Source organism: Lithobates pipiens, unplaced genomic scaffold, assembly GCF_037356315.1.
Source record: "Lithobates pipiens isolate NorthernLeopardFrog02 unplaced genomic scaffold, aLitPip1_a1.2 Scaffold_28, whole genome shotgun sequence".
Classification (NCBI taxonomy): Eukaryota; Metazoa; Chordata; class Amphibia; order Anura; family Ranidae; genus Lithobates; species Lithobates pipiens.
In genome coordinates this window covers 177,625,093-177,649,212 of record NW_027507789.1, presented here as the reverse complement: position 1 = coordinate 177,649,212, position 24,120 = coordinate 177,625,093, and the positions used below count along the sequence as shown (strand labels likewise).

Genomic DNA, 24,120 nt, shown 5'->3' with positions numbered 1-24,120 from the left:
GCCCAAGCAGAATGGCCCCATAGATTAATTACCCCATCACAGTGTCCCTATAGATCAGTTGCCCCATCACAGCGTCCTCAAAGAGATCAGTTGCCCCATCACAGTTCTCTACACTATATACAGATGCAAATGGAAAGTGCACTCATAAACAAATTACGTCAAGAAAACACCAGTAGGAAATGTCTGCGAGTATATAAACAAACAGATGTAAACAACCCTACATAAAAAGTGCGCCTCCGATGACGTCCATATGACGAAACGCGTAAGGCGGGACTTTCCTTGGTAAGCAATACGTCACTTCCTGTGAGCTCCGTCTTCCGGTTTCGACTAGTGTGTTGCTGGAACGCACGCTAGAGGAGCTGAATCGTGGAAGTATTTTACTGCTACAGGGTGCTGCGGCCCCTATATTCTTTGCTTAGTGGTATAGTGTTTTTTATTTAGACTTTAATGAAATCATTTTTTGATGGATTTACGCTATGAGCTCAATCCTTTTTGATATATGTGGATTGCCCACTGTTGACTCATTCCAATCCTATGAGAAGATGTACTACTGACGGTCAGTTACTATCGGGAGTCCAGGGTACCCTAACAGGAGGTTCCACCAATACCTAGATAAGGAGGTTACAAGCCTGTTACCCCAGCAGGGGTGAGGCGCTCTGGTGAGTGGATTCACAAGAGGGGTCACTGGATGAAGGAGGAGAGCACTGACAATTCACCTATATTTTCAGAGAAGAGTCACCTTATCTTTAGTGGTGTTATTTTGCACGGAAGTGATTTCTTGCACTTTATGGATACCAATTAATTTTTCAATTTTTAGTTTTTATTTTCATCTTTATTTGATATATATTTTTTGCTTTGTATTCTGGACATTTATTTTAATTTTTTTGTACATTTTTTTAGACATATTTTATTTCAATTTTTTTCACTATTTTTTGGTTGCACATGGAGGATTGAAATGTGATGAATTATTGACTAATTTATTCAATTATTTGTACTACACGATACACTAATTTTTATTGATGCTGGTTTTGCATAATTACATATGTAGATATATTTATTAATTTATTTTCCACTACTCACTTAAATTTTTTTGCACTTTATTATTGTTATGCACGTTGCACTTTTTATGTAGGGTTGTTTACATCTGTTTGTTTATATACACGCAGACTTTCCCTACTGGTGTTTTCTTGACGTAATTTGTTTATGAGTGCACTTTCCATTTGCATCTGTATATAGTGTAGAGAACAGCGCCATCATCCCTTTGTAGATCTTTGCCTTTTTTTACTGGCTCCACTCTGTTGGGGTTTTTTTCAGGGAGGCTGCAGTTCATTTTCTTTAGCGTGGTTTTTGTTGATGATTCATTGCCCCATCACAGTGCCACCATAGATCAGTTGCCCCCTCACAATACCACCATAGATCAGTTACCCTCATCACAGTGTCCCCATAGATCAGTTGACCCATCACAGTACCACCATAGATCTTGACGTAATTTGTTTATGAGTGCACTTTCCATTTGCATCTATATAGTTTAGAGAACTGTGATGGGGCAACTGATCTCTTTGAGGACACTGTGATGGGGCAACTGATCTATGTGGACACTATGATGGGGTAAATAATCTATGGGGCCATTCTACTGGGGCAACTGATCTATGGGGACACTCTAAGGGGGGGTTAACTAATCTATGGTGGCAATTAGTTATGGAGGAACTTCCGACGGGACGTTTCGCGAACACGGACCGCGAACGCGGCCAAAGTTTGCGAACCGCAAAGTTCGCGGAGGACCCCATTAACTTTAATGGCAGGCGAACCTTAAAAACCTCCAGGTCATATTTTCAGCCACAAAATACTTACTAGCTGTACACACATAGTCCCACAACATGGGCACTGACATAACAAAAGTATTAAGGGGATCGACAACGACAAGCATTCTTTTTTTATCTGTGAAATATTGACAATTCAGGAGAGCATGAAGGCCATGGAGGAGAGGCAAGGTCAGGGCAGGCTATGAAGGGGATGCAGGAGATGATCAGCGCCACAGTCAGTGCAGCGCAGTCCTGTGCCAGTGTCCCAGTAAGCCAACCTGTGCTTGAGCCCCTCCCTCTGCCCGGCCTTTACCCCCATCTATGCAGGGCTCCACTGCGGTGGTCCGGAGGTGCCAGTCCAGTGCTGATCCTCAGCCATGGTGCTGGCACTGCCTGCTGATTGGCTTCCCTGCTGCTATCTCCCTCACTGTCTAAAACCAACACCGCAATAGAGACGGAGCACTGACACCAGCACTGAGATAGAGAGCACTGACACCACACCAGCACCGAGATAGAGAGAGAGCACTGACACCAGCAGCGAAATAGAGAGCATTGACACCACACCAGCACCGAGATCGAGAGCACTGAAACCAGCACCGTGATAGAGAGGACTGACACCAGCACCGTGATAGAAAGCACTGACACCAGCACCGTGGTAGAGAGCACTGACACCAGCAGCGAGATAGAGCGCACTGACACCAGCACCGTGATAGAGAGCACTGACACCAACACCGAGATAGAGAGCACTGACACCACACCAGCACCGAGATAGAGAGAGAGCACTGACACCAGCACCGAGATAGAGCGCACTGACACCAGCACCGTGATAGAGAGCACTGACACCAGCACCAAGATAGAGAGCACTGACACCAGCACTGAGATAGAGAGCACTGACACCACACCAGCACCGTGATAGAGAGCACTGACACCAGCACCGAGATAGAGCGCACTGAAACCAGCACCGTGATAGAAAGCACTGACACCACACCAGCACCGAGATAGAGAGAAAGCACTGACACCAGCACCGAGATAGAGAGCACTGACACCACACCAGCACCGAGATAGAGAGAGGGCACTGACACCAGTACCGAGATAGAGCGCACTGACACCAGCACCGTGATAGAGAACACTGACACCAGCACCGTGATAGAGAACACTGACACCAGCACCGAGATAGAGAGCACTGACACCACACCAGCACTGAGATAAAGAGAGAGCACTGACACCAGCACCGAGATAGAGCACACTGACACCAGCACCGTGATAGAGAGCACTGACACCACACCAGCACTGAGATAGAGAGAGAGCACTGACACCAGCAACGAGATAGAGCGCACTGACACCAGCACCGTGATAGAGAGCACTGACACCAGCACCGAGATAGAGAGAACTGACACCAACACCGTGATAGAGAGCACTGACACCAGCACCGTGATAGAGAGCACTGACACCAGCACAGAGATAGAGAGCACTGACACCAGCACCGTGATAGAGAGCACTGACACCAGCACAGAGATAGAGAGCACTGACACCAGCACCGTGATAGAGAGCACTGACACCAGCACCAAGATAGAGAGCACTGACACCAGCACTGTGATAGAGAGCACTGACACCCGCACCGAGATAGAGAGCACTGACACCAGCACCGAGATAGAGAGCACTGACACCAGCACTGTGATAGAGAACACTGACACCAGCACCGTGATAGAGAGCACTGACACCAGCACCGTGATAGAGAACACTGACACCAGCACCGTGATAGAGAGCACTGACACCAGCACCGTGATATATAATATGCTTTCTATATTTGAAAGAAAGTATATTATACGTGTACAACCCCTATATACTGTACACCTATACCAGTCCTTAAAAGGACCTTTGTGGACCTAATAGTAATAGTAATAGCTAGTGATTAAACTGACTCTCCCTGCTCCACACAGCGTCCTGTCCCTACACTGACAAAAGACAGCTGCAAAATCAGTCAGCAGTGAACTCAGCAATCACCAGCACAGCAGTCAGCAGCAGTGCACCAGAACCCTATATACTGTACACCTATACCAGTCCTTAAAAGAACTTTTGTGGACCTAATAGCTAGCGATTTGTGTCACTACAGTCTCTCCCTGCTCCACACAGCAACCTCTCCCTACACTGATAAAAGACAGAATGTAAAATGGCCGCCAGATAAGGTAGGAGGAATGTCCAATTGTCCATGTGCTGAAATGTCTCAATTGGCTGTCCTGTACCCCATGATGGATGTGTCATCATGGGTCAAAGTTCTTTCACAATGTAAATGCATATGTCTGCCGTGAGAACAGCGCCAGAAGTCTGCCGGTTTGGCGAATCGCGAACATGCAAAATTTGCCGCAAACCGACTGCCAGGCCAACTGCAAGGCCATTCCTAGTGGCAATCACTCCCCACATCTACCAAGTATAGATCCCCCCCCCCCCCCCAAAATTCCCAGAGGGTCACCTGACAGTGGTTGCTTAGACGCCATCTAAAAAAGTGATTTGCAAGGGGACACAAAAAAAAATCAAGGACAGGAAATAAAGGGAAATCTCTCTAAGGGGGACACAGAAAAAAAAACTTAAGTACAGGAAGTGACAGGACAGGGGGACAAAGAAAAAAAATCAGGACAGGAAGTGAAGGGAAATATCCCCAAGGGGAAACAGCAAAAAAAAAAAAATCCAGGACAGGAAATGAAGGAAAGATCCCTAAGGGGACACAGTAAAAAAAACAAAATCCAGGACCAGGACAAGAAGTGAAGGGCAAACAGCAAATAATAAAAAAAAAACACGAGGGGAATTGAAGGATAAGCTCCCTAAGGGGACACAGCGTTATTCAAAAAGTTTCTATTCTTTTTCTACAGTATCCAAAACAAAGTTCTAGTAATACACAGGATCTTAACAAAGCACTTTATTCCTGATGTAAAACAGACATTGTCAATGCATTGTGTTATGCGATGGCTCCTGATCTGCAGGCTCCAGTCGCCTGTGTGGCCCCCCGGGGCCCCGCTCACACCCATCGCACACACAACGTCTTATCACATCATCAACACAAAGCTGCCAATAAGGTGAGATTGTTATTTAAGCAATTGGGCGTGGTTATCGCAGGTGGGCGTTCGTCCGCAACCTCCTCTCCCGCCCACCTGGCAGCTTGTGAATGGAAGTGGGCGTTGTTTAGCTGCTATGGGCTGTTGGCCGCCCCTCCCCGTTGCGGCGTCCTCTGATCACCGTTCTGAGCTGGTATTGGCTGATGGGGCTGTGACGTGATGCAGCCGGTTCCCTTCTCCTCTGGATATAAGATACCGGAGAAGGTAACGGGGCACTGAGCGGACATCAGCTGAGCCGGCAGAAGATCGGAGCCCCCGCAAGAACTCAACGTAAGATGGCTATAACTGCTCCCCTCCAGCACCCCTGTATTTGGTGTGGTCCATCCTGACCTTCACTGGGAGCAAAGGCAGCGGGAGATACCACTAGGGGAAACGAGGGGGTTAACTTGCTAGAGGGCAAAGCAAGGAGTGAGAGCAGGCAGTGCGGGGATGGAGTATACTATACATGGGAATCATATCATTGGGACCCCGATCTGTTCTGTGGGTATACACCTTCATTGTGATGCTTCAAGGGGTGTCACCATTAAAGTGTATGGATGGCAAGGTTATAGGTGCCAGGCTTGCTGCACCAGAGGGCTATAGAGGGGCCATTGCTCAAGGACAGTAGGCTGCCAGCCACAAGGGGGTAAGGGCTGTACATAGACCATCTCAGGAGATATATGCTGTCCTTGGGATGCCCCTCATCTCCAGAGATAGGCTCATCAATGTCCTTGTAGAACTGATGACTTGCATGGTCATGTCCTTTTTTTGTAATGGATGTTGAATTTCTGATCACAGATGATCAATGTTCTCTGGGTCTTTTTGACATCCATATCATTGCAGAACAGCATCTTAAATTGTAACCAAGTATATTCCAATTTAGACTATTTGGCTGTAAAGGTTTTCTCAAAGGGTTCATGCACCATGTTTGACGATATGGCGCTCCATGGTCTCTGCTTAAAGGATTAAGTCCACCTATAGCAGGTCTTTTAGTGGTGCCTTTTGTTTCATCTATCTGGGAACCTAGGAACCCAAACTCTATTGAAGTCCCCAGCTTAGTCTTTGAAGCACTTGTATAGAGATGTTGCCATTGGAGCTCCTAAGACAGTGATGGTGAACCTTGGCACCCCAGATGTTTTGGAACTTCATTTCCCATGATGCTCATCCACTCTGTAGTGTAGTTGAGCATCATGGGAAATGTAGTTCCAAAACATCTGGGGTGCCAAGGTTCACCATCACTGTCCTAAGATTTGTCCACCCAGTTAGTCCTGTGTAGATGTAGTTGTGTAGAGATGTCACCATTGGAGCTCCTAAAATGAGTCCATGCAGAACAGGTCTTTTAGTCATGGCTTGGCTTTCTGTAATCGCTTCATCAAGGAGATCCGATTCCTGTGTTCCTGAAGTCCCCAGCCTGTCCGTGAAAGCTCTGGTGTGGAGATGTCAACATTGGAGCACCTAAGATTAGTCCACCAGAACAGGTCTTTTTAGTCATGGCTTGAGTTTTCTGTAATTTTTTTTCTATGAATCAGATCTGTTTGACAAAGTCCCCAGCTTGCTCTTGCAAGCTCTGATGTAGAGATGTCAGCAATGGAGCCCCTAAGATTAGTCCACCCAGGACAGATCTTTTAGCATGGCTTGGGTTTTCTGTAACCTCTATGGGAATCCAGGATGCAGATCTCCCTGACGAAGTGCCCAGCTTGGTCTTGGAAGCTCTGATGTAGAGATGTCACCATTGGAACACCTATGATTAGTCTACCCAGGACAGGTATTTTAGTCCTGTGTGGATGTAGTTGTGTAGAGATGTCACCATTGGAGCTCCTAAAATTAGTCCATGCAGAACAGGTCTTTTAGTCATGGCTTGGTTTTCTGTAATCACTTCATCAAGGAGATCCGATTCCTGGGTTCCTGAAGTCCCCAGCCTGTCCTTGAAAGCTCTGGTGTAGAGATGTCAACACTGGAGCACCTACGATTAGTCAACCCAGGACAGATCTTTTTAGTCATGGCTTGGGTTTTCTGTAATTTCATCGGGAGCCAAGGAACCAGATCTCTTTGATGAAGTCCCCAGCTTGCTTTTGTAAGCTCTGGTGTAGAGATGTCACCACTGGAGCTCCTAAGATTAGTCCACCCAGGACAGGTCTTTTAGTCATAGCTTGGGTTTTCTGTAATTTTCCCAGGAACCCAGAAACAAAATCTCCTTGGTGAAGTCTCAAGCTTGGTCTCGGAAGCTCAGGTGTAGAGATGTCACCATTGGAGGTCCTAAAATAAGTCCACCCAGAATAAGTCTTCTAGTTATGGCTTGGGTTTTTTGTAATCTCTTTGGGAATCCAGGATCCAGATCTCCTTGAGGTCCCCAGCTGGGTCTAGGAAGCTCTGGGGTAGAGATATTACCACTGGTGCTCTACCCTGGAGTAGACAACTCGTTTTAGTAAAGGATTAGTCTTCCCAGAAGTTTTTTTTTTTTTTAAGCTGGCTATACACTAGTAGATTTTTAAATGAACGTTCTTATGAGAAGTTGTACGTTCAGTAACTGGACAAATGTCGTTTGAGCAAAAAACACAAATGCTGTTTAAAATTTCTTTGAGAATAATATCCAATCCCCACTCCTCCGAATTTTCTCATCTCTGTGGTAAAAATTATAAATGTTGCTTTGATTAGAAAATCGAACAAATATTTCTAAAAGTAACACTTCAAATTAAGTTTTACTAGTGTATAGCCAGCTTTGGCTATGGCTTTCCGAAATCTCTTTGAGAACCAAAAAAACAGATATCTTTGAAGTTCCTAGCTCAGTCTTCGAGCTCCGGTGTAGAGATGCCCCTAACAAAGCTCTTAAAGCGGGAGTCCGCCGTTTTTTTTTTTTTTTTTTAAAGCCAGCAGCTACAAATACTGCAGCTGCTGACTTTTAAAATAATGACACTTACCCGCCCAGCGCGCCCGCGATTTCGACACCCGAAGCCGATCTCTCGATCGTCTCTCGGGTGCTGCCGCCGCCATCTTGGGTATGGGAATCAGGAAGTGGAGCCTTGCGGCTTCATTTCCCGGTTCCCTACTGCGCATGCGCGAGTCGCGCTGCGCAATAAGGATGGTCCCCGCTGTCTCTGGGATCTGTGTGTTTCCCAGCAGGCAGCGGGGGAACCTTCGGAAAGGGGCGTAGATTCTGCAGAAAGGGGCGTAGCTTCTGCAGAATCTACGCCGGAAGTGGGTGCAGATACCTGTACTGTACAGGTACCTGCACCCCCCCCCCCCCCCCGAAAGGTGCCAATTGTGGCGCCGGAGGGGGGGACGGTTCCAATGAGCGGAAGCTCCACTTTAGGGTGGACCTCCGCTTTAAGAGATGCATGCCATTAAATAAGTAGACTTAGCTGAATGCACTCAAACACAATACTGTTTACTTTGATCACCTTGGGGTAGACAGATCTTTGTTTAAGGCCTCATGCACACTGGACGTTTTTGGACGTTTGTACACCAGCTGTTTTTGGCTTGAAATTTTTTTTTTTTATTCTACAGTCCAAAAAATCCCCATCAGGTTATCCTATGTGTCCATGCACATATAGGCTGTTATCGGCAGTTTTTGGCTTTAAAAAACACAAAACTAGTGGGTTCTGAGAGGAGGTTTTCAGCTGGAAAAAGGTTCTAACCTTGGAAAAAATGCTGATAAACGCACTCAAATGCTCAAACACAGCTCACCAGCGTTTCTTGACATTTTTGATCCATTGATAAAAAAAAGATTAAAAAACGCTATTGCAAAAAATGTTGAGGAACTCACTACACAGCTATTGGCGTTTTTATAACATTATTTTAACATCCAGTGTGTGTAGTCCACCCAGGACAGGTGTTTTAGCTATGGCTTGTGTTTTTCTGTAATCTCTCTGGGAAAACGGGAACCAGATTTCCTTGATGACGTTCTAAGTTTGTTCTCGGAAGCTCAGGTGTAGAGATGTCACTGTTGGAGCTTCTCGGAGACACAAGCCTTTGAATAATTAGACCCAGGGGCATACACTACAAACCAAAACTGTCCACCCAGATAATCATTTTGGGGTAGACAGATCGTTGTTTAAAGGATTAGTCCACCCAGGACAGGTATTTTAGTTCTGGCTTGTGTTTTCTGTAATCTCTCTGGGAAAACAGGAACCAGAGTTCCTTGATGACGTTCCCAGTTCATTCTCGGAAGCTCAGATGTAGAGATGTTACTGTTGGAGCTCCTCGGAGACGCAAGCCTTTGAATAATTAGACCCAGGGGCATACACTAATATCTGAAACTGTCCACCCAGATAATCATATTTGTCAAGGAGATCTGGTTCCTGGGTTCCAAGAGAGATTACGCAAAACAAACCATAACTGAAAGGCTAGGAAACCTGTGGAGGGATATATGTACAATGCCACAGCTAATGTTCTAAAAATGTTGTGCAAAATGTACTTTATGGCCCTCTATAGTCCGTCTAAAGGAATAGCTCACCTTGAACAGGTATTTTAGCTATGGCTTGTGTTTTCTGTAATCTCTTTGGGAACCCAGGAACTAGATCTCCTTGACGAAATTCTTAGCTTGCTCTTGAAAGCTCACGCCTATTGGAACTCCTAGGAGACCCAAGCCATTAGATAATTAGACCCGGGGGCATTCAATCAAAACAAAATGTCCAGACAAGTACTTTGGCGTACACTGAGCTTTTTCTAGGAACTCTGTAAGCCCTTGTACACACGGTCGGAGAATCTGTCGGAATGAGTCTTATCGGACCGTGTCGTCAGATAATCCGACTGTGTGTGGTATGCATCGGACTGATTCCGTCCGAATCTCCGTCCGACCCAATTTTCCAACATGTTGGAAATATTTCCCGACCAACTGGGCCGGACGGACCTAATCCGATCATGTGTAGAGCATTTTCATCGGACCAAGTGCCACACATGCTCAGATAAAATTCCTACATCAAAGCTATTGGCTACTAGCCTGAATGTAGTCCCATCGTAACGAAATTACGTCATCACGTTCTGAAAGATCGGATTTTTCGCCAACTTGGCCCGACCGTGTGTATGCAACAGTTTCGGACACAATCCGTCGGACTAAATCCGACGGGCAAAATCCGACGGATTTGGTTGGCAAAATCTCCGACCGTGTGTACATGGGCTTAGGAGAGATGCATATGTATTGCCACAGTTAATCCTTCTTTCTGAAAATGCCAAGTGCCCGTTTTTTTGGTTGATGCCCTGGCTTCCATACTTCTCCAGTTACTAAGTATACTGATCAGGAGTTCTGATTTTATTCTTCTTTCATGGCCAGTGAGCCAGGCATATTGGGGCCAAGTGACTAGCATTTTTAACAAGAGACCACCACTGGTAGCCCCATACCTTTTTTAATGACAAATACAGGTTAGCACAGGGGTCTCAAACGGGTGGCCCTCCAGCTGTTGTGAAGCTACAAGTTCCATCATGCCTCTGCCTGTCGGAGTCATGCTTGTAACTGTCAGCCTTGCAATGCCTTATGGGACTTGTAGTTTTACAACAGCTGGAGGGCCACCAGTTTGAGACCCCTGGGTTAGCACAATATTTTGCAACCCGGCTTCATCTTGAGGTTGCTAGGGGTTTCTTGTAGGATTGATTTCCGACCTACACTGACCAACAATGCAAGAGGGCAATTTTCAATTAAACACCAATGTAAGGGGTCACTTCTACATTGGCCATTGATGTTAAAATACACCACCATTTTTACTATCTCCCTTTTTTGTTCTGCAGTTATTTATTTTAAGAATATTATTGAAATTAGTTTTGCAGAGGGTTTGTAACAAAATGACCCACCCGGCAAATACACTATGCACATCATATTGCTTATTCTTTAATTTAAAACTTTCTTCAACTTATTGATCACACCATGAGCGGTAGGTATAATCCATTTTAGCAGAGATTTTCCGATAACCTAAACAAATGATTTCAGGGTTTCCTCAGGGGTAAAAAGGCTGAGGAAGGCTGGTTTAACACAACAGCACATCAGCAAAGTGTGCTTGAATGTTTTCTATTTAGCTATCTGATACTGTCTGACATTAATTATTAATTGTGAAGTGATATCCGTGTGGTTAAGCTCAGTTCTAAGGTCACCTGATGCTGGATTTGAAGGACAGTCCTACAGCAAAGAATGATCTGCCATGGCAGGATCTATATGCACATTTTTGAACGTCGTGCTTCCATTTTAAGTCTCTAGGACCAGAGCTCAGTTTACTATACAGGTATATCTGTAGAGGGCAACTGTTGGAGGGTAGCATAAAACATCATTGGCAGATTGAATTTATTGTTTGCTTTCTGTTCATTTATTTTGTGTGCTGATTATATGTAAAATGAAAGCCCAATTTTAGGTAACTTTCTTTTTGAAATTAGCACAAGGGACAGTACTTGCATATACTCTGAACTGTCCCCTGTGCTGATTCTGGCTGTCATAGTAAAAAAAAAACAAAGTCCTCCGCCACCCTATGATAACCACACAGCTGTAATCTTCTGGTGCTGCAATGGAATAATTGAAATGAAGGAGCCATGATGGGCATTCATCAAGAGTGCTGAATATGTCCACCCTTTCTGCCCCCTTCTCCATTTGTAAAAGCTGTACTATAGCTTTCTTCCCGCTTGACCTAAATGTAAAGGAACATCTTCCCAATGAGCATCAATAGAAGGAGCATTCTTCCCACTGACCACCAATGTAAGGGGCATTTTTCCTATTGACCACCAATGTAAGGGACATTCTTCCAATTAACCACCAATGTAAGGAACATTCTTCCCATTGACCACTAACGTAAGGGCCATTCTTCCCACTGAACACCAGTATTACAAGCATTCTTCCCAGTGATCACCAATGTAAGGGGCATTCTATCCATTGATCACCAATGTAAGGGGCATTCTTTCCATTGATCACCAATGTAAGGGGCATTCTTTCCATTGATCACCAATGTAAGGGGCATTTTTTCCATTGACCACCAATGTAAGGAGCATTCTTTCCAATAACTATCAATATAGGGGGCATTCTTCCCACTGGCCACCAATGTAAGGGGCATTTTCCTATTGATCACCAATGTAAGGGACGTTCTTCTCACTAACCACCAATGTAAGGAACATTCTTCTCACTAACCACCAATGTAAGGAACATTCTTCCCACTGAACACCAGTATTACAAGCATTCTTTCCAGTGATCACCAATGTAAGGGGCATGCTATCCATTGAGCACCAATGTAAGGGGCATTCTTTCCATTGACCAGCAATGCAAAGGGCATTCTTTCCATTGACCAGCAATGCAAAGGGCATTCTTTCCATTGACCAGCAATGCAAAGGGCATTCTTTCCATTGACCACCAATATAGGGAGCATTCTGCCCAATGACCACCCTGGCCTTTGGCACATCTTTGCAAGCGCCAAAAAAGTTGGTGACACCAAACCTAAAAAGGACTGAAGTTCCTCTTTAAGGATTGTCTTTCAGCAGGTGAGTAGATTTGTAATACGCAACATGTGGAGATTTGAGAGGGTCCATTGTTGCATGGCTAGCTGTGGCCACAGCATTCATTTATTACAAGTATTTGTAAAGCACCAACAATTTACACAGTGCTTGATATATTGTACATTGACATCAGTCCCTGCCCCCATGGAGCTTACAATCTAAGATCCCTATCTCGCATGCATACACATACTAGGGTCAGTTTGGACAGGCACCAGAGGGATTCAAACCAGGGACCCTAGTATTGAAAAGCACTATGCCACTGAGCATGTGTTATTAAAAGTTTGTGCATGCTTTTGGAGCTGCAGCAGGCCTGAATTGCAGCTAAACTGTATTTTTGCACAAAAATCAGACATGGGTAAATAATCATTTACATACAATAATTAATAAAATGCTAGTCCACTCAAAAGTGGTATTTAACCATAGGTGGAGCCTGGAAGGCTAACTCAGTCCCTGGCTTCTTATACATCTTGGATGCTCCAACAGTGAGAGCTCTTTGCTATAATTCCCAACTCTGGACGTCTGGGAGATTTGCATGTTCCAAATACTCCTGTTACATTCTCCAAAGTACCTCATCAATAGAGTCCTCTAGGGAGATGAGAAACTTTTACTTTAAAGCTGGCTATAGACAGAGCAATTTCCTTTCCTGCAAACACTGACTGTGTTGATGGGGGAATCCCTCCTGTGGAGCCATTGTGTTCTCTCGGCGGGGGAGTGGGGGAAGCTGCCCCTGCTGGGAGGACACAATGATTATTGCCAGTGGCTATAACAGTCACTAGCAATAATCTCATGAAAAATCCAGCGTCTGGTTGGATCCAAGTTGATAAATCGATTAACTTGGGTGTATTCAGACTGCTCATGCATGCTTCGAATTGTCTATGGCCGACTTTGGCCTCCTAGTCTTAGTCCGTAGGGTTCAATATTGAGTTGGCCCACCCTTTGCAGCTATAACAGCTTCAACTCTTCTGGAAGAATGGTCAAACGTTTCCATAGACACACTCCCAAACCTTGTGGACAGCTTTCCCAGAAGAGTTGAAGCTGTTATAGCTGCAAAGGGTGGGCCAACTCAATAGATTGGGATGCCATTAAAGTTCCTGTGCGTGTAAAGGCAGACTCACCAATACTTTTGACAATATAGTGTATGAGTTTTGGGTGGGCTGATCCTTTAATTGCAGGTTTGGCCTATAAATGAATGCCTCAGAGTGGAAGTAAGGGTCACTGGTGAGAGAAAAGTGTGCCGAGCACTGTACAGGACTGTTGGATAAGCCTGCTGAACAGTGCTAGGACTTTTGTAGCATGACTTGCAGAAAACTGGCGTTGCCTAAGCATTACACAGTCATTGCTCCCATGAAGAGACATCCTGCTGCAGGAAACAGCCATGCAACTATAGCCAGTGAATTTTCATACAAACATGAATTACAGTTTTAGGCTGACAAAAGTGTGTATAGCTGCTGAAGAACCCTGGCCTTCAAGTAGATGTCCAGCTGTGAAGATCTATGGTTTCTCTGTAGCTGTATTGCTGGCCATACAAATGGATATTTTCAGACGAAGTTCAAGCACTTTTTACAGCTTTTAACTGGAAAAACGCCAAAATAATTTTTGCAAACAACCAACAATGGTTTCTATCAACATTATGAAACCATCACAAAAGTTCAGAGATTTCATCTTTTTTGTGATTGAAAGTTGGTGCTTGAAATTGCCTAAAAGATTTTTGGTATATTGTCATGAAAAGGCTCAATTTTTTTCCAATGGATCAAAAACCTCAAACACTGGTGAGCCGCGTTTGAGTGTTTTTTGATGTTAGAGCATTTTTACAGCTCAAAAACAGTATTTTTTTTTTTTTTTTTTAGCCAATAAACACCCCTGCCAAAAACTGCTGATAACAGCCTATGTGTGCATGGACACATAGGATAACTTTATTGGGAGTTTATTGACTGTAGAAAAAAGTCTCAATCCAAAAATAGGTGCTGTAAAAACGTCCAAAAACGTCCAGTGTGCATGAGGCCTGAATGTTATGGTATTCTCTGTTTGTGATATCTGGACTTGCCACTAAAAAACTTTGCATGTCTCCAGAACATTTTCTGTTTGCCATGTATTTAGCCATCTACAGGATGGACACCAGTTTACATTTGGGAGCATCCCAGCACCTGTCCCTATCTCTCAATAAAAAGTTTAATGCAATTTTTCCCTCACTCTTAGCCCTTGTACGCGGCATTAGAGAACGTAAGCCCTTGTACACACGGTCGGAGATTCCGACAACCAAATCCGTCAGATTTTGTCTGTCGGATCTTATCCGAAACTGTTGCATACACGTCGGAATGTGTCCTATCGGACCGTTTTGTTGGATATTCCGACTGTGTGTGGTATGCATCGGACTGTTTTCATCGGAATATCCGTCGGACCAAATTTTCCAACTTGCTGGAAATATTTTCCGACAAACTGCTCCGATTGGACATACTCCGATCATGTGTAGAGAATTCCGATCGGACAAAGTGCCACGCATGCTCAGATCAAATTCCTACATCAAAGCTATTGGCTACTAGCCTGAACGTAGTCCCGTCGTAACGAAATTACGTCATCACGTTCTGAAAGATCGGATTTTCCAACAACTTTGTCTGACCGTGTGTATGCAACAGTTTCGGACAAGATCCGACAGACAAAATCTGACGGATTTGGTTGTCGGAATCTCCGACCGTGTGTACAAGGGCTTACTTTCTCTAATGCCGCGTACAAAGGACTGGACTTTTCAACGGACTTGGTCGGGCGGACAATCCGACGGACTTTGCAGCTGAGGTCCCCCGGACTTTCAAACAAACGGATTCGGCCGCACACGATCACTCCAGAAGTCCGACGGATTCGAACGTGATGACGTAGAATGAGGAAGTTCATAGCCAGTAGCCAATAGCTACCCTAGCGTTGGTTTTAGTCCGTCGGACTAGCACACAGGTGAACGGATTGTCCACTAAAAACTGAGTCTGGCAGACAAATTTGAAGTTTTATTTCTAGGTCCGCCGGACTTTTGGGAAGAAAAAGTCAGCTGGAGCCCACACACGATCGAATTGTCCGATGGACTCTGGTCCGCCGGACCAAGTCCACCAGAAAGTCCGATCGTGTGTATGCGGCATTAGCTGCACAACTGGTCCCCCAAAGCCAAAAATCTTCATTGCTCTGTCGATTGCAGCACTCCAATGTCTTCATGCACATTGCAGGGCCAGCAGTCTTGCACCGTACGTGAAGCTGGCAAGGGCCCGCCTACAACCCTTGAGTGAGAGAAGAGCACCAGCTTCTGGGAGAGCAAGGAATAAACTATAAAGTAGTATCTTGGATTATAAACATAACCCTTTCCAGAAGAATACTTGTAATCTGAAGCACTCTTATATCAAAGCGAGTTTCCCTATAGGAAGGAACGGAATCTTAGATAATACCTTCCATTATTACTGCTAGTGTATGCAGTGTCGCATGTGGCCAGAGGTGTGGGGGGAGGGGGCAACGCAGACACTCAGACACCGAACGACCACAACATACAGTTATATACAATGTAATACTGACATATAATCACACACTTAGGATGGACTTGTGTCTTTTTTCAACCTCACCTACTATAACTATGTAACTTGGGAATGGAGCATCTCTGAGTGTCACCGGCGCCCCCACACCTCTGGTCACATGTGGTACTGCACACTCCAGAGGCTTGAATCCTACTCATCTTGCAAGACAATGCTCACAAACTCTGTGCAGACCAGTCAAGCTCCTCCGCCCCAAAACCTTGCTTTGTGCACTGATGCGCAGTCATGTTTTAACCGAAAGGGGCCATCCCTAAACTGTTCTTACAAAGTTAGGAGTATGAAATTGTCCAAAATGTCTTGGTATGCTGACGGCTTAAGTGTTCCCTTCACTGGAACTAAGGGGTCAAGCCCAACCCCTTAAAAACAACCCCGCACCATGATCCGCCTTCACCAAATGATTTGGACCAGTGCACAAAAGACATGGATGAGCGAGTTTGGGGTGGAGGAACTTACTGGCCTGCACAGAGTCCTGACCTCAACCTGATAAAATACCTTTGGGATGCATTAGAGTGGAGACTGCTGAAGATTTGAAGCTGTTGTAGCTGCAAAGGGTGGGCCAACTAAATATTGAACCCTATTGACTAAGACTGGGATGCAATTATAGTTCATGTGCGTGTAAAGGCAGGTGTCCGAAACTTTTAGCAACATGGGTCAAATCTGGTACACCAGGCCTTATCATGTGGCCCTCGCGCCCAATTTTGCTGCCAGAATGTGACACAGAAATCTCCCTGCAAGGCGCACCGCCTACATAGGGAGGTACTAGAGCCAGGCAAGGTAGGAAAGAGAGATGCGAGAAAGCTTTAGGGAGGGGGGTTGCGGTGTAAGCAAAGAAACTCAGACCTCTGCAGTGTATAAATGTGCTTTTACTATACAAAATGCTGTACTTCCAAAACTATTACAATATTTGAAATACAATTCAAGACCTATAAGAAGCAAAATGCCTAGCTAATAAACAGAAACTATGGTCTATACACAGTAAAAGTACACTTAAAAGTTACTTAACTCAGGTTACAGTGCCATGCTCCTGTGAATGGACATTTGTCTATTCACACACAGAGTGCGGCTCCCATTAAGAATGCATTAAGATAAAAAACCTTCTGCCTTTAGAACCACTTTAAGGTATTTAAAAAAAAAAAAGGGGGCATTTAGATAGAGCACTGTTTTTTATCCAGTGATTAAATGAAGGGGGGTGTGAAGATTATCCCAGAGTGTGGACTTAACCCTTGCAGTGCAATGGAGCCCCAAAGCAAGGGTTATTTTGGACACTGGTGAAGATATCTGCAGATCACTGCAAATGCCTTGCAGATCACTGAACTGCAAGGCATTTTATAAAAAGGTGTGTGCTGAAACCCTTGAAACACCCCCCATCCCATCACATAGATGTGCTAAAAGCGAGTGACCAAATAAAGCTATCCATTCATATGAGATGACAGTTGCAGTCTTTGGTTAGATCAGGTGATAATATTGTGTTGTGGGATCCATGTCAAATCATTGCCTGAGCACCCCAGAGAGGAACATTTGATCGGGTTGGTTGGAAAACCTGCCTGAATCGTCATTGTTCCCCCATGTGACAAGAGTTGCTGGCAGTGTCTGCTTGTGCCACTGTCCTCCTACCTTTTCCATGTTTATAGCCAAGCTAATCCTTCTAGCCTGTGGCACTGGCAGCTGCTGATGATCCAAAGGGAGCTTGAATCATTGCTGCACACCTCCCCCTCCCCCCATGTTTCCATAGGCACTCTGAATTACGTTATAACGTAGCCTTAACCTTATTTACTCTGCTACACTCTCTGTAAATCATTGACCATTTATGCAGTGGTAAGTTGATGAACGTCTTATGATACAGTATATCTATAACACAAACGCAAAATGGATAGTATTAATGAAGGCTGTTGCAGGCCTTAAACTGAATGATTCATATCACATAACTAAACGGTCTCTTTTAATGTGTCAACATTCAAATTCACAATGCCAGACTTGTATAGTCGCTAAAATGCCTTTTACTCATGCAACAAATACTAACCTTTTGCTTTCTTTGACATATAGGTCATCAAGATGGCATCTAAACTTAAATACCTCCTGGTTTTCGACTTTGATGAGACCATTGTCAATGAGAACAGTGACGACTCAGTGGTTCAGGTGGCACCTGAAGAGGAGCTACCTGACTGGTTACGGGAGACCTTCCAAGAAGGCTTTTACAACCAGTATATGCAGAGAGTGTTTAAGTATCTTGGAGATAAAGGTGTGAAGTTGACTGACCTCAGAGGAGTGTACGAGAAGATCCCTCTTTCTCCTGGAATGCCCACCCTCTTCAGATTCCTGACCAAGAACCAAGATCGATTTGAGATTGTCCTAATTTCAGATGCCAACATGTTTGGGATTGAGAGCAATCTGAAAGGCTATGGCTATCATTCTCTCTTTCGGAGGGTCATTAGCAACCCTACTACGCTGGAGAAGAATGGATACTTGACTCTAGGTCCGTATCACACTCATAGTTGCCCCCAGTGTCCAGCAAACATGTGCAAGAGGAAGATCTTGACTGAATACCTTGCTGAAAGGGCCCAAGAAGGAATCAAGTTTGAAAGCCTGTTGTACGTTGGAGATGGAGCCAACGATTTCTGCCCATCCGTCATATTCACATCCACAGATGTCACATTCCCTCGAAAGAGTTATCCCATGCACAAGTTGATACGAAAAATGGAAGAGAAGCAAAAAGGATCCTTTAAAGCTAAAGTAGTCCCTTGGGAATCTGCTGATGTGGTTGCACAGTACCTCCAGGCTCTCTTGAACAAGTATTAAAAATAAATAAAGCTCACAAGAACACTTTAGCTTAGAATAGTTACTATGAGTCTCATATCCTAGGCACCATTTTCATGATCAATCCTAAACTATGCAGTTATGTCAACTTTCAACCTCAGTTCTTTTGGATTGGAAAGTTGAGCTTTTCATGCCAGTGTTCAAACCTTATGTCTTCTGAAGGGTCAATGGACTGGTTTGCAGAGTTTTAGTAACTACTTCTTCTCTGCCATCAGAGCGCTACAAGAATCGACAGCATTGACTTTTTAACATTTTTCACATGTATTGCTAATGCATGACAATGCATCTTTGAAATACCTCACAATATTTTTTTTATTAAAATGGTGTAGTAATCCTACGAAGCAAAAAAAAAAAAACATGGAATGTCAGCCTAGTAAAATCACACTGGATCATACCAAGCAATCATAAACAATAGCAAGGGGTACAGTTATAGTGAGTTGTGGGTGGTTGAAACCCTAGCATCAGGCTTCTGTCATTGCCTAAACAAATTGTTCAAAGATCGACTTTTTCCTGCTTGACAACTGAGGTTTGAGCAAGTCCTAGGACCTGTGGCCTCTATATTAATCTTGGTATGTATTAGGAATTTCTCCACTTCATTTTATGAGACCTGCACTCAGTGCAGAGTGTTAAGCCTGGTATACGCGGTAAGTTTGAAAAAAACAACAACTGAGGAGCTCTGACAGATAGAAGCTCGTTCGATATAAGCCATCCTTGAGATCGGCTTCTGTCAAACAAGGGCCTGTGCACATGGCCGATATTCAGCCCATGTGTACGGGGGTTTAGTGAAACATTACTCAGACCAGGACTTTCAAGTTGGCAGACCAAAGCAACACAAAGGAAGTGTTCAAAGCCCAGCCAAACTTTCAGTTTAAATCCGCCAATTCAATTCCAGGTGCTGGCAGGGGACAGACTTTTCTACCCCCAGGCTGTGATTGTTTTTTTTTTAAAGGAAATCAAATGTGAGACCTTCCTTTTGATGCATTTGGCATTTATTGAGCTGTTTTAAACTAGGAGTTCAGTTGGGCTTTAATATACTGCATGCCCCCCCCCGCCTCCAAACCATCATTCAGGTCCAGACTTAGGCTCATTTATATTTATTGCTGCCACACAAGTTATATAACTACATAGAAATACATAGAAATTTTATGCATGAGGATATAGTGCAATACATAATATACGTAGACTGAACTCCAGACTGATACAACTTGTTTTAATGCAGTTATGATTGCATTGATAATCATTTAAATGTGTTTTTTTGAAATACAACTATCCTAAGTACATTAATTATCCGTAAAGCAGCAAAGTGAGAATAGTATTAACTTCCCCGGTGTGCTGCTGCTCCTTCTTTGTCCAATGAACAGAGGTGGGACCTTTACCAATCGGTAGTGATTAACAGCAGTGAAGGTCCGAAACCAGACTTGGCATTAGTGCCAGGATCACAAGTACTGTGGATATTGTAAAATTCCAAATAACCTCTGGCAGGTAAAACTAAAAACTATATGTATTTGAATTCTGTAATAAGCTGTTTGCATGGAGATTCATTTTTAAAACTATGTCTACAAAGGACTTTTTTTTTATTTGTCCTTATATTTAACACAGACTTTAAGAAATCTTGTTTTTTTTTCCCATTACTATATATCTTCTATTAGATATACTCTCATTCATACATCTAATGTGCGCTTCATATTTTTAACACATTTGACAAGGGAATATGTTATCTAAAGTTATAATGAGCACAGATGTAACATGACAACCCTGACCAGTCTTTCATGATGTAGTAGTTACAATGCCCAGACTTGAGTATCAGTCCATTTGGTAGTCACATCCCACCATCATCTCACCTATAATGGCTATTAGGTAAGCCGGCCTTAAGCTGCGTACACACGGTCGGAGAATCCGTCGGAATGTGTCCTATCGGACGGTGTCGTCAGATAATCCGACTGTGTGTGGTATGCATCGGACTGATTCCGTCGGAATCTCCGTCCGACCCAATTTTCCAACATGTTGGAAATATTTCCTGACCAACTGGGCCGGTCGGACGTAATCCGATCATGTGTAGAGAATTTTGATCGGACCAAGTGCCACGCATGCTCAGATCAAATTCCTACATCAAAGCTATTGGCTACTAGCCTGAATCTAGTCCCGTCGTAACGAAATTACGTCATCACGTTCTGAAAGATCGGATTTTTCGACAACTTAGTCCGACCGTGTGTATGCAACAGTTTCGGACACAATCCGTCAGACTAAATCTGACGGACAAAATCCGACGGATTTGGCTGGCAGAATCTCCGACCGTGTGTACAGGGGCTTAGATGGTTCGAATCTCGGCCGGCTCAGCGTGGACCGGACGAGATTTAAACTATATATGGGCAGGCTGGTTTTACCCAAGTCGATCCATCGATCAACTTGGGTACAACCAGCCTGTTTTTTTAATTTTTTTTTTTTTTATGGGATTATTGTTATGGGGCTATAGCCATTGGCAATAATCAGTGTGTTCTCCCTGCAGGGAAGTCTCCCCCGCCGGGAGAACACAATAGCTCCGTAGGAGGGATTCCCCCATCAACACTGTGTTGCTAAAGGAATCTAGCAATTTTCTTTTCAGCAGCCCGTGGTTGCAGGAAAGAAGATCGCATCATCTATGGCCTGCCTTAATCGTAATAGTCTTCTTTCTTTTTTTTTTTATAACCATGCATGGGTTGGTTGTGTTGGCAACTCCTAGACACTGAAAATCCAGGCATGCATTGGAGAACATTTACAGCATTCATTTACACATCCCTGGCTTTGGAAAATCTTCAGGTACTGTATTTTTTTAATAAGAAACCACAGACAGAGAACACGAACAATGTATTTTAACACTTTGTATTTATATATTTATTGTAACTGAAAAGTAATATTTTATTTTCCATCAGAGTTGTTAAAACCTATTGCACAGACCTTTTTTTTAATAGATCAAATGTTTTCCTGTGAAAAAGCTTAGTGGTTAGTACTGTGGCCTTGCAGCGTTGGGACCTTGGATTCAATTCCCACATGGACTCCACCTGTTTTCAGCTTGTATGTTCTCACAATTGTAAGGGGTTCCTGCAGGTGCTCTGATATCATTCACAACTAAAAAATATACTGGTTTCTAACTGAATTTTCTGCAGTAAATGTGGAAGGTATGTTTTGGGCCACAATGTAAATTGAAAAAAATAAATAAAAATTATATATATATTGTCAAAAGTATTGGGTCGTCTGCCTTTACAGGCGCATGAATTTTAATGGTATCCCAGTCTTAGTCCGTAGGGTTTAATATTGAGTTGGTCCACTCTTTGCAGCTATAACAGCTTCTACTCTTCTGGGAAGGCTGTCCACAAGGTTTAGGAGTGTGTCTATGGGAATGTTTGACCATTCTTCCAGAAGCGCATTTGTGAGGTCAGGCACTGATGTTGAACAAGAAGGCCTGGCTCGCACTCTCTGCTATAATTCATCCCAAAGGTGTTCTGTCGGGTTGAGGTCAGGACTGTGCAGGCAAGTCAAGTTCCTCCACCCCAAACTCACTCATCCATGTCTTTATGGACCTTGTTATTTGCACTGGTGCACAGTCATGTTGGAACAGAAAGGGGCCATCCCCAAACTGCTCCCGCAAAGTTGGGAGCATGAAATTGTCCAAAATGTTTTGGTATGGTAACGCCTTAAGAGTTCCCTTTACTGGAACTAAAGTGCCAAGCCCAACCCCTGAAAAACAGCCCCACACCAAAATCTCCTCTCCACCAAAGGATTTGGATCAGTGAACAAAGCAAGGTCCATAAAGATGAGCAAGTTTGGGGTGGAAAAACATGACTGGCCTGCAGAGTCCTGACCTCAACCCAATAGAACACCTTTTGGGATGAATTGGAGCGCATACTGTGAGCCAGGCCTTGTCCAACATCAGTGCCTGACCACACAAATGTGCTTCTGGAAGAATGGTCAAACATTCCCATAGACACACTCCTAAACCTTGTGGTCAGCCTTCCCAGAAGAGTTGAAGCTGTTATAGCTGCAAAGGGTGGACCAACTCAATATCGAACCCTACGACTAAGACTGGGATGGCATTAAAGTTCATGTGCGTGTAAAGGCAGGTGTCCCAATACTTTTGACGTGTGTGTGTGTGACAATGCTCCTTTGATGAAGCCTGAACATATAATCCTGAAATAAATTTACAGGCTTACTTATTAAAGGGAAACTTTTTCTTTAACGTTTACAATTAGATAAACGAATCTGTTTTATATATTTGTTTTCCATACCCAGTATAAAATCTTTATTCTACAAATAAACATTTAATAAAGGATGCTTCCATAATTGTTATGCAGGGTTTGGTGGGCTTTCTAATAGAAAAGCCTAGCAGCAGTTACTTGTTGACGGCTTCTTTTTAGTTGAAACTCCATAGAGAGGTTTAAGTAGACAAAGGCTGGGGGAGAGGAATTGTGTACCTAGGCCGGCCATAGACGGCTGAGCCACATGGGTACAATCAGCCTGCCGGATTCACTTGTGATTATCGCTAGCGGCTGCTATAGCTGACAGCAATAATCACGGGCTTCCCCCGCCTGCCCCTGTTCCCTTGCCGGGAGAAAACTATTGCTTGGCAGGAGGGATTCCCCTGTCAGCACTGTCTGTGTAGATGGGGAAATTTCTTTCCTGCAACCGTCTATGGCCTGCTTTATTCTGACTCACGCCGCTGTATTTATAATGGAGCATTATAGCCTGGTGAATTAGCATTCTCATTATGGCATAGAAGTAAAACCCGCAGTCGGCAGACAGACTAGAGCTCCATCTGCTGCCTACAAGTTACTGTCCATTAAGGGACACAGGATTCTAGTGATTCTTAAAGTGATATTAAAGGTTTGTCTTTTTTTTTTTTTATAATAAACATGTCATACTCACCTGCACTGTGCAATGGTTGTGCATCCCCAATCATCCCCAATCCTTCTCTTCTCGGGTCCTCCGCTGGCACCTCTCCCTTGCCCAGTGCCCCCAATAGCAGGCCGCTTGCTATAGGGGACTGGGGCATGCTCGCTCCCAAGCCCTGCTCTATGCGTCCATAACACACATACAGCCACGACTTGGCCCAGCCCCCAGCTCTCTCCTCATTGGCTCACTGGCTGTGTTTGACAGCAGTAGGAGCCAAAGGCTTCCTCTGCTGTGTCAGCCAATGAGAAGAGAGAGACCCAGGACAGCCTAGGCTCCTGTGCACATCACTGGATCGAAAGGGGGGCTTAGGTGAGTTTTTGGGGAGCAGCACACAGGTTTTATGTGCAGGAAGGTTAAAAACCTTCAGTCTTTACAACCACTTTAAGCATTTAGTAGTTGTTCAAGCTATTTTCTTATGGTTCATGGTCCGTTGTACTCTACCATTCCTTTTTAGGTAGGAGTTTC

General features: G+C 44.1%; 1 protein-coding gene across 1 annotated transcript; it reads left to right on the top strand.

Annotated features, from left to right (window-relative positions):
* The first annotated feature begins 5,048 nt into the window (after nucleotides 1-5,048).
* On the top strand, nucleotides 5,049-21,908 carry PHOSPHO1 (phosphoethanolamine/phosphocholine phosphatase 1). Its single transcript, XM_077459984.1, has 2 exons — nucleotides 5,049-5,182; nucleotides 17,959-21,908. The coding sequence occupies exon 2, from the start codon at nucleotides 17,968-17,970 to the stop codon at nucleotides 18,709-18,711; it is 744 nt and encodes a 247-aa protein (XP_077316110.1). The 5' UTR covers nucleotides 5,049-5,182; nucleotides 17,959-17,967; the 3' UTR covers nucleotides 18,712-21,908.
* The last annotated feature ends 2,212 nt before the right edge of the window (nucleotides 21,909-24,120 follow it).

Coding starts and splice junctions, on each gene's coding strand:
- PHOSPHO1 (XM_077459984.1), top strand. CDS start 17,968: ATGGCATCTAAACTTAAATACCTCCTGGTTTTCGACTTTGATGAGACC.